The 9,971-nt window shown below is 49.7% G+C and overlaps 2 protein-coding genes across 6 annotated transcripts; both read left to right on the plus strand.

The window, feature by feature from the left end:
* The first annotated feature begins 1,908 nt into the window (after positions 1 to 1,908).
* On the plus strand, positions 1,909 to 7,934 carry Usf1 (upstream transcription factor 1). Of its 4 annotated transcripts, none has more exons than XM_042682236.1 (11): positions 1,909 to 2,021; positions 3,919 to 4,070; positions 4,563 to 4,612; positions 4,771 to 4,880; positions 5,219 to 5,320; positions 5,558 to 5,753; positions 5,976 to 6,063; positions 6,200 to 6,258; positions 6,412 to 6,506; positions 6,922 to 7,050; positions 7,208 to 7,934. In XM_042682236.1, the coding sequence occupies exons 2-11, from the start codon at positions 4,063 to 4,065 to the stop codon at positions 7,295 to 7,297; spliced, it is 927 nt and encodes a 308-aa protein (XP_042538170.1). In that variant the 5' UTR covers positions 1,909 to 2,021; positions 3,919 to 4,062; the 3' UTR covers positions 7,298 to 7,934. The 4 variants fall into 4 exon arrangements, with proteins under 4 accessions (XP_042538170.1, XP_042538171.1, XP_042538169.1 ...); XM_042682235.1 differs by having other exon boundaries at positions 1,910 to 2,021; positions 4,765 to 4,880; XM_042682237.1 differs by lacking the exon at positions 5,219 to 5,320 and having other exon boundaries at positions 4,765 to 4,880.
* Positions 7,935 to 8,031: 97 nt separating this feature from the next.
* Positions 8,032 to 9,581, plus strand: Tstd1 (thiosulfate sulfurtransferase like domain containing 1). 2 transcript variants are annotated; one of them, XM_042682239.1, is made up of 4 exons: positions 8,032 to 8,296; positions 8,491 to 8,613; positions 9,131 to 9,293; positions 9,390 to 9,581. In XM_042682239.1, exons 1-4 carry the CDS (start codon positions 8,221 to 8,223, stop codon positions 9,439 to 9,441), a joined length of 414 nt encoding a protein of 137 aa, XP_042538173.1. In that variant the 5' UTR covers positions 8,032 to 8,220; the 3' UTR covers positions 9,442 to 9,581. The 2 variants fall into 2 exon arrangements, with proteins under 2 accessions (XP_042538173.1, XP_042538174.1); XM_042682240.1 differs by having other exon boundaries at positions 8,491 to 8,595.
* The last annotated feature ends 390 nt before the right edge of the window (positions 9,582 to 9,971 follow it).

A 9,971-nucleotide genomic window follows, 5' to 3' on the forward strand; every position in this document is an offset into this window, starting at 1 on the left:
TAATTGGAGATAAGAGTCTCACTGACTTTCCTGCCTGGACTGGCTTGGAACCGCGATCCTCAGATCTCATCCTCCTGAATAGCTAAGATTACAAGTATGAGCCACCAGTGGCCGGCATTTTTTTTTTTTTTTTTACTATAGGAGTCACTGCCTGGGTGGGTCCATCTGAGCTTGTCTCAGGCAGAAGCACTTATCTCTTAAAGGACATTCCCAAGAAAGCCAGTAAGCTCTTGTGCCCATAAATTGTGGTCAAAGGGAACTTAGGGTAGGCAGAAAACTTAAGAGGCTTCTCATAATGAATAATGGAGGGGGAATTCCAGTCAAGCGCCTGCCCTCTTCTGAGGCCCTCTCTTTATAGAAGCCCATGATAGAAGTGGGAAACACAGGACCATAACAGAGCTTTCCATTACATACTTACAGAATTTGACACCCCTGTTCTGTTTTTAGACCCCTTGCACACCTCTGACTATCTTAGCTCTAGATTAGGAGAAACACAGCTCATTGCAGCCCTGGTGCTTGTTGAAGGGGCTAGTCCCACCCTTGCCTTCAAGCACCTTGTAGAAGAGGTCCTTTTTTAAATCTCTCTTGGCCTTTCCTTTTTCCTCTGAAATAACTTCCTTCCATTTTAGAAAGGGAAATGACCTCACTCAGGTTGAGGCACTGCTTATCCATACAGGCTGGGATCATATGTCTCACCCTAGTAAAGGTGGATGTGTCAGAATAAAAGTTGTATTTTTACATTTAAGTAGTGTGGGGTCTTTTTATTAACATCTTGAGTGATAGTGTTTTGTTTTACTTTCTTCTTGTTTGGGTGTTTTTCCTCAGTTGTTGTCATGGTGACCTGTGGCTAGAAATTAGAGCTGGGTTCATAGTGGTCAGGAAATGGGGAAGAAAAACTTACATTTGCATAATGCTCACTTGTGATAGGTTGCCATGTGCATAAAAATTGCCCTTGATTGTATTTAATCCCCATAAAAATTCAGTAAAGTTGGTAATATCGCCCTTTACAGATGAGAAAACAAAGGCTCAGTTAGGTAAAATGCTTGCCAAAAATCTGGAAATGTTCATAAACAAATTCCCCCCTTATAAGCTAATGTATGCTAATTAAAAAAAAAAAAAGAATAGAAGTGGGGCTGAGATCAGTGTTTGAATGACCATGGAGTCTGAATTCTTGCAATTCTATTTTACTCCAAACCCATTAAGAGTAGATCCTAGAGCTGGGAAGGTGGCTTGGTGGTAGAGTGTTTGCCTAGCATGCATGAAGCCATTGGGTTCGATTCCTCAGTACCACATTCACAGAAAAAGCCAGAAGTGGCACTGTGGCTCACATGGTAGAATGCTAGCCTTGAGCAAAAGAAGCTCAGGGACAGTGCTCAGGCCCTGAGTTCAAGTACCAGGACTGGCAAAAAAAAAAAAAAAATCCTAAATGAATGTTAATCAAGAGCCTTCGAGCAAAAAGTTCGCCCAGGGAAGCTCTAGGGTGAGTGACCGCCAATGCTAATAACAAAGAAACACGCCCAGATCTACTCGTGTTATAATGTATCCTCAGTTTGAAACCTTTCAAAACGATGCCCTGATCCAAGATGGCTTCCAAGGGCCCTTCTTAAAGATGGCGCCCCTGTCTCTCCCGCCCCGCCCCCCGTTCCTCCTTTGATCTGTTGGTTTCTCTTAGTCCCTTTTTCTATAACTAAAAGGTTCGTCCCAACACAATATGGAAGAAGACGTCGGTCTCCCCCCCCCCCCCCCGCCCCGCCCCCTTCCTGTTCTAGCTAAAACTTGAGTATTAACCTCCAGGACCTCGTTTGTTACCTAGTAGTCTTTCAGCCCGGATCAAGATGGAGCGAGCGGAAGTGGGGCAGCTCAGACAGCAGGAGTAGGCGGGTCCAGTCGAGGGCACTTCCGCCCCTCACCAACATGGCCCCCGTCTGCAAGTGCGCATGAGCAGCTGTCTATGGCGATTCTCCGGTCCGAAGAGGGAGAACGCAGTCGGGACAAATCGGTAGCTGAAGCCGCCTTGACGGGTGAGTGTCGGACCCGAGAGGAGTCTGGACACACAGTGAACCCTCCAGGCGCGGCAGTTTGGGTTCTGTCCCAGCTTTTCGGGCTAGGGAATTCCAGGGGGTGGCGGGGAGGAAGCCTTTGTTTTGGGGCTGGGGGAGTGCCTGGCCCGCTTTGTGGGCCGCCCTGGCCCGGGGAGCCGGGGCGCGCCCCCGCCGCCCTCCCGGCGGCCCTGCGGCGGGCCGCGGCCCGGGCCCCCGCGGCCTCCTTGGCTGGGCAGCTGGGGCGCGGGGCGGCGCGGCGGGCCGCCAGGGTCACGGGGCTGGCTCCCCGGCTCGTGCGGCCGGCCGGGTGCTCTTCGCCCCAGGACTTACTGGTCAGTGGGCCTGCCCAGGAGGCGCCTCGCTCTCAGGCAAGGTCTGGGCGCCCCGGATTCTTTCGCGCTTGATTTCGATCTCCTCTTTGTGTCCAGACGTAGCCAGGGCACTTGCTGGGCTCGCTGCCCTTGCTTGAGCGCGCACAGCACAACATCCTATCCTGCTTTCCACGTCACATTCTTAATGCTCAGGAAATGCTTCCGGAGAGCCAGCTAGGGTTTAAATAAGGAGTCTGACCCCGTGGTTGGGTGGCCTGGGAGGCTGCGTCCGGTTGACAGCTGTGGGCGGCAGAGCTGCCTTCGGTGCCTTGTCTTTCATTACTCCCCTCCCGCCACCCCCTCCCTGTCCTCCGCCCTCCCCCTGCTCCCTTGCGTGCTGTGGGGCCAGCCTCGCACGGAGGTGGGGATCTAAGGGGTTCCCAAATACTAATACTACTTCCTCTTAGGGGCTGGGATCGTCTTGCGGCGTTACTTCCTACAGACGGTTTCACTTTTAGTTCCTTATTTTTGTTGTTATCCTTTTCCTTGACCACGGGCTTGCCCTGACTTTATCCACTTAAGATTTCCTTTAGATAGGAAAGGTTTGGAGACCTTATGTATAAAGACCTCACAAACAGATTATTCCTTCCGGGTTGGGTTTGTCTTTCTGCATTGTAGTGCTTGTTTTGGAACGCATTGGTCTGCCTGGCCTGCCTGCCTGCCTGCCTGCCTTCCTTCCTTCTTTCCTTCCTTCTTTCCCCTTCCTTCCTTCTTTCCTTCCTTCCTTCCCCTCCCTTCCTTCCTTCCTTCCTTCTCTCTTCTCTTCTTTCTCTTCTCTGTATATGGTTGTGGTCGTCGGGGATCTGAGGCAGGTACCTTATAGATGGATTTCTCCCCCATTGTCTTTTTTCCTTCAGTTTCATGAGCCTGGAGTTTTTCCCTTCTTCCTGAGGCTCAGTCACAGTTGTCATGGCAACATTTTAGCAACTATGTTGCTCTACAGGAAAGCTAGATGAATTAAAATAGAGAAGGCTGGAATATGATTCGCTGGGGTTTTCGTGTCTCTTAACAGTGTCTATAATAAATCCTATATATCCCAAACAAGAGCCGTGTCAGTAATGTATGGCACAAAGGCCAAAGTCTAGATTTTGTGATTAGGGGTGATTTCTGAGTGGCAGTGCACTTGAAGTTCTCCCTTCCTAGATTGGAGACCAGAGATTGCTTGCTGTACTGTATCTGAGAAGATGGAAAAACATCATTGTCCATTATCCTGAATTTTTTTGATACTGGTGGTCAAGCATAGGCTCTTCCTAATCCCCACGAAACTGCTGATATGGCAGATCATATTAACTTTACTAATAATCCATAATAGCCTTATTAATGATCCAAAATATGTTGTTTCTCAGTATAATTATTCCCTGCCCACCAGGGTTTGGAGTGATAATAGAGGACAAAGAACTATTTGTAGAGTTGCTTTTTCAGTCACTGTAAGCCTGTCTTGCAGCAGGACAAGAGGAGACAATTGTCCCCTGTAATGGTTTTATTCTTTTCTTGGATATGTCTAGGTTCTAGAATCAGGGAAACCATTCAGTTCCCTAGACCTGCTGCAAACTCTGTGATTTCTACAAGAACTTAGCAACCAGGTCTGTGAGTGGAGATACGAAGACCTCCACAGGACTACTTCCTTGGATGTGCCCCCTCTCAGAGAGATGAAGGGGTGAGTGAAATGGGCAGAAAATAGGATGAGAAAAGGGTGGCCTGGGAGAATGCAAAGTAGCTAAGAGTACCAGCTCTGGAGTTAAGCAGACCTGGATCAAGTCCCAGCTCCATCCCTTAACTGCTGTGTGATTTGTCTTGCCTATGTTTAAAATATGGGAAATGTTAGTTATTAGTATTAAAGTACTGCATGTTAAGTGCTCATGGCTTAGTGCCTATGTACATGGCAAACACTCAGTGAATACTAGTTGTTGTATTCTAACCTAACCCAGCATCTGTTTGGGAGCCATATGTTACTGGACCAAGGACTTCTATTTTGCATCTTCTTTTTTCTTTTTTTAATTTAATATTTTAATGAGCTCCCACAATAGTTGAACAGAGGGGGAATTGAATCATTACATTTCCACACATGCTTACAATATGTACCATCTATTCCCCCTTTTCTCTTTTCCCCTCTTTATTTGTTTTATTTGTTTATTCTTGTCACCAACAGGCAGCAGAAAACAGCTGAAACGGAAGAGGGGACAGTGCAGATTCAGGAAGGTGAGTATTGACACCAGGACTAAAACCAAGAGCCCATCATGCCCTCACTTGTTGACCAGTCCGTCTCTATGCATTATGCTTCTTCTAAGACATGCAAGGAAAATAGAGGGGGAAAAGTGGGAAAGTCACAGGCTTTCTGTGGTTCTTTTAAGGTGCAGTGGCTACTGGGGAAGACCCAACCAGTGTAGCTATCGCTAGTATTCAGTCAGCTGCCACCTTCCCTGACCCCAACGTCAAGTACGTCTTCCGAACTGAGAATGGGGGCCAGGTAAGGGAGGGGGCCAGGTGGCTGCAGGTGTTAACCCGGGGTTGGGATTGAGGGAGGTATTTGAACATGTCTTGGGGAGACCTGGCTTGGAGGATGGGTTGAAAATATGAATTATTGGGGTGGGGGATATTAGGATGTTTGGAGGAGAGATTGGTGGGGTATAAGTGTATGCTAAAGCCTCAGTATGGGGAAGGGAAATGGTTGAATCTGTGTCTCTGAAGGAGTTCTGTTTGGGCACTCAGTTCAAGTGAAACAATGAGTGTCTCTAGAATTCCCAGCATTTATTCTTTCCTTCTGTCTTTCCCTGCCCACCCTGCCCCTTTCCTCTCTGCTTCTAGGTGATGTACAGGGTGATCCAGGTGTCTGAGGGGCAGCTGGATGGCCAGACTGAGGGCACTGGTGCCATCAGTGGCTACCCTGCCACTCAATCTATGACCCAGGTACCAGGGTATGGTGGGGAGGAGACTAGAGCTCTGAGCACTGAGAGGAAGAAGGGAAACAATAGGATGGGGGTAAAACTAGAAGTGGTGAGGCCTCTGTGGCTGCCTTGACCCAAGGCACTAGGCTTTCTCTTTCTGGCAGCTTTTGCTTTCCTCCTCTTTCTGGAAGTTGCACCTTCTTTCCTGCAGAGTGGAACTGAGGGAAGGGTATCTGACTGTTTTCTGTCCCCTTCCCAGGCGGTGATCCAGGGTGCATTTACCAGTGATGATGCTGTTGACACAGAGGGCTCAGCTGCTGAGACACACTATACTTACTTCCCCAGCACTGCAGTGGGAGATGGGGCAGGGGGTGCCACATCTGGGAGTACAGCTGCTGTTGTTACTACCCAGGGCTCAGAGGCCCTCCTGGGGCAGGCAACTCCTCCCAGCACTGGTGAGCTATTAGATGAGAATGCTACTTGGAGGTGTTGTGGGACATGGCTAGAGGCCATGAGCCACATGACCCTTACTGATTGCTAAGATCTGGGCATACAGTGAGTCTGGGGCTGCCCGATTAGCAGGAGGGAGGAGCATGTTCTTTTCAGTGAAGGGTCCCAGGGCCTTGGTGGGGTTCCTAGTCCTCAGTCCTGACAGAATCCACTCCACATATTCACAGGTCAGTTCTTTGTGATGATGTCACCACAAGAAGTATTGCAGGGAGGGAGCCAGCGCTCAATTGCCCCCAGGACCCACCCTTATTCCCCGTGAGTGACCCTTGTTTTTTCTCACTTGCCATGGGTGATCTTAATACCTGCTAAATCTTAGGTAATTCCTCAACCCAAACTCCAGTTTTATTTTTTGAACTTTCTTCACTCTGGCTTCCCTCGGCTCTGTTGTCAGGAAATCAGAAGCTCCCCGGACAACTCGGGATGAGAAACGCAGAGCTCAGCATAATGAAGGTAAGGTACTATGCAGGTGTAAAGCCCAAAGCTGCCTAGTAGGTTTGGGGAAAGCAGTGATGTGTGAGGGAAGAAGTATTGGTCACTGGTCATTTTACTCTGAGGCCTGTGTTTTCATTGAATCACTTTGTCTGTCCTTTACTTTGCCCACAGTGGAGCGCCGCCGCCGAGACAAAATCAACAACTGGATTGTGCAACTGTCCAAGATCATCCCAGACTGCTCTATGGAGAGCACCAAGTCTGGCCAGGTCATGGAAAGACCCTGGTAGTGGGCAGGAGGCCTGAATTTTGTCTCCTGGTATTGGTTCCAGAAATGGTAGAGAGTGGGGTCAAGCGTGGCAATCTTTTCCTCTCTCTCTCTGTCTCTCTCTCTCTCCCTCCCTCCCTACCTCGCTCTCTCCCATTCTCTCTCTCTTTTTCTCTTTGGGAGGGGTTGTGGTACTGGGGTTTGAGCTTAAGGATTTCTCTTTCTCAGCAGTTGCTCTACCACTTGAGACACTTCTCCAGCCCAGTCTTTTCATCTCTTTCTGAGGTTCCCATATTTTTGGGAGATGTTACCCTCACCATCCAGAAGGGAAATGAGATCTAAAGTATGAATGTACTTTTGGAGAGCAAGTTAGATATCTTACAGCCTAGTACTTATTATGTTGACTTTGCTTACAGAGTAAAGGTGGAATTCTGTCCAAAGCCTGTGATTATATTCAGGAGCTTCGGCAGAGTAACCATCGGTTGTCTGAAGAACTGCAAGGGCTAGATCAACTGCAGCTAGACAATGATGTCCTTCGACAGCAGGTCAGACTTTTAACCCAGTCTAGGCCCTTTGTCCACCCTGTGTCCACTGACCCAGTTTGTGGCTCTGTAGAGAGCATTTCACCATTTCCTCCTTACTAGTGAATGTAACTATGTTCAGCAGCTTGGCAGTACCATTCATGCCTCTTTCCTTTGTCAGGTGGAAGATCTTAAAAACAAGAATCTGCTGCTCCGAGCTCAGTTGCGGCACCATGGATTAGAGGTTGTCATCAAGAATGACAGCAACTAATGGGGACTTCGGGGCTTTGGGCCTTGAGAACTGCAGATAGCCCAGGAACAACAGCACCCCTTTCCTTCATTGTCTGCCTCTGGCATAGGACTGGGGAAGTCAGAAGGCATGTGTTTGAACAAAGGCAGCCTGCAGTGGTGTGACACAGTGTGGACATGCACCTCCAGCCTTGCCCATGCCACCATGCAGTCCCTGGGCTCTGTGTTCCTCCTGCACAACACAAAGGCTTGTCTGCACAGGCTTTTTTCCATGATGGATACCGGACACACTAAAGTGGGGGCCTGCCTTGTGCTTGTGTAGCGTGCCCAGCAGAGAGGTCTGTTGACAGGTGATATTCTGGCTTGCCCCAGGACTCTGGCGCTTCCATTGATTCTTCCTTTTGCTGGGGTTTGAGGTTCAGATTGCAACCGAGGGCTCTGGGGAGCAGACTTAATCAAGAAATGGGGGAAGGATGCTTAACAGTGGCTGCTGTCCTGTGAAGAGGAATTGGGCTAGCAAACAGCTGAGACCTATGCAGAAGTCTGACTCCAGGTTGAACAGGCAGGGGCCCAGTTGGGGCCTTCCCCAATGGGGTGGCTCTTTTTTCTTTCTTCCCTTTTTTTTTTTTTTTTTTTTTAAATAAAATTGTTCCAAGCCATTGTTGTCTTAGTTTTTCTTTCGTGTGTCCTGTTGAAAGAGAGAAGACACATTGCCCTTTGACCAATAAGGCCAGCTTTAGGGTGGGGTGCTGCTACTATATTCATTACCCTGAGTCCCCGCACCTGTGCCAAACCAGGGTGTTGTTTCCGGTCCTCACTGGGCAATCCAAAGGTCTTATTCTGTGGGTTGGTGTTAGAAACATAACCAACAGGTGCTGCGGGTCGGTGGGGGAGGTGGTGCCTTTGCTTCCGGTTCCGGTCTGAGGCTTAGGGAGGGAAGGGGAGATGCTGCAGGCGTTGAGGGGGCCGGTTGGCTCCACATTCCCAAGACTCAAAATCGCCGTGCGCACCATGACTGGAGGTACCTGATAGAGACCTGGGGCACGGTTCTGCCCGTAGCCTGGGAGGGGGGTGAAGCGGTGTATGTAGAGGGAGGAGCGTAGGGGGAGGTTGTTCTCTTTCCCTACTGGGGACTGGAGCGCTGCCAGGTAAGGTGCACGGTGGCAGCGGTGCTTCCTGGCCCCCCTCCTCTGAAGGCTTTTGTACCCTTTTCAGTGCCCACAGTCTCGCTCCCTGAACTCCGTTCACTCCTAGCCTCGGGCCGGGCCCGGCTCATCGACGTGCGATCTCGGGAGGAGGCAGCTGCTGGGACCATCCCAGGTGCGCTCAACATCCCTGGTATGAGATTGAGAGCACCCGCACCCTACCCCTCCCCTACCCCCGTCTTGCGTAGAGACAATCCACGATGGGCCTAGCTAATGGGACCTCCTTTAGGATGGTGTGGGGAAGGTTCTTGTTACCCAGGACCCACCTTCTCTGCAGCCAGCCCTCAGCTTTCCTAGAAAAGGGTTGATGACAGCGATCTTGGCAGCAGAACTGGCCTATCCAGTTTGAGGGGAAGCAGGTGGTGAGGAGAGGGCAGCCTTGCAGAAGCTTATGCTGAACCCCTGGGGCTAGATGCCCTGGTTTGTGCCTTCTCCTCCCTCTCTGGACTCAGGAAGTGGCTCACATTGTTTGGCTGACTTCCTGCATAAGCAGGCTTGGCCTAAAGGCTGGGATGGGTGTGGGAGGTGGTCACCTTATCCTCTTTTGGGGTCCCCTGGAGATTTGTTCCGCCCTGGGCAAGCAGCTCTTTTTGGCCCAACTTCTGAACCCAAGAGCCCTACAACTCACTTTCCATTGTATCCTCTCCCAGTGTCTGAGCTGGAAAGTGCCCTGCGGATGGATCCAGCTACTTTCCAGGCTTTGTTCTCAGAGGAGAAACCCAGGCTGGAAGATGAGAATCTTGTTTTCTTCTGCCAGATGGGCAAGCGGGGCTTCCAGGCCACGCAGCTGGCGCGAGCTCTCGGATACACAGGGTATGGGCAGCCTTACTAGTTGGGAAATGACTAGAGACTGCCTGCTGGACCTATCCATTCCTCACCTCCTCCCATCTCCCCTCTTTTTCTCCACAGGGCTCGGAACTACTCAGGGGCCTATAAAGAATGGTCTGAGAAAGACCATTAGGTAGAAGGTGACTAGCTGATTGTCCCTGTCCCCCATAGCAGCCTTAACTACAGATGATGAAAGGGCTGGTATGCCGGGTTGGGAAGTTCCTTATAGTGTCTTGCACATAAGAGTATCAAATAAAGAGCATTTAATTAAAATATTAGAAGCCCTTCATTTGTCAGGTGGCTGGAAAATGTTGCTAATGACAATCTAGACTTTAATTTGGATCATTTATCCTGCCAGCATTTATTTCTCTCCATTCCCCATTCTAGCAATTTCCTGAGCAGTTACAACTGCCTTCTAGAAAGAGTTTCTGTCCAGGATACAAAGCAGAAGCACCAATAGGTTAAAAAGAAAAACGCTTGAGCCAGGCGCCAGTGGCTCACACCTATAATCCTAGCTACTCAGGAGGCTGAGATCTGAGGATTGCAGTTCAAAGCCAGCCCAGACAGGAAGTCCATGAGACACTTAACTCCAATAAACTACCAGAAAACCAGAAGTGGCACTGTGGCTCAAGTGGTAGAGCACATGCCTTGAGCTGAAGAGCT

The sequence above is a fragment of the Dipodomys spectabilis genome, unplaced genomic scaffold, assembly GCF_019054845.1.
Source record: "Dipodomys spectabilis isolate Male_0828 unplaced genomic scaffold, ASM1905484v1 ptg000069l, whole genome shotgun sequence".
Classification (NCBI taxonomy): Eukaryota; Metazoa; Chordata; class Mammalia; order Rodentia; family Heteromyidae; genus Dipodomys; species Dipodomys spectabilis.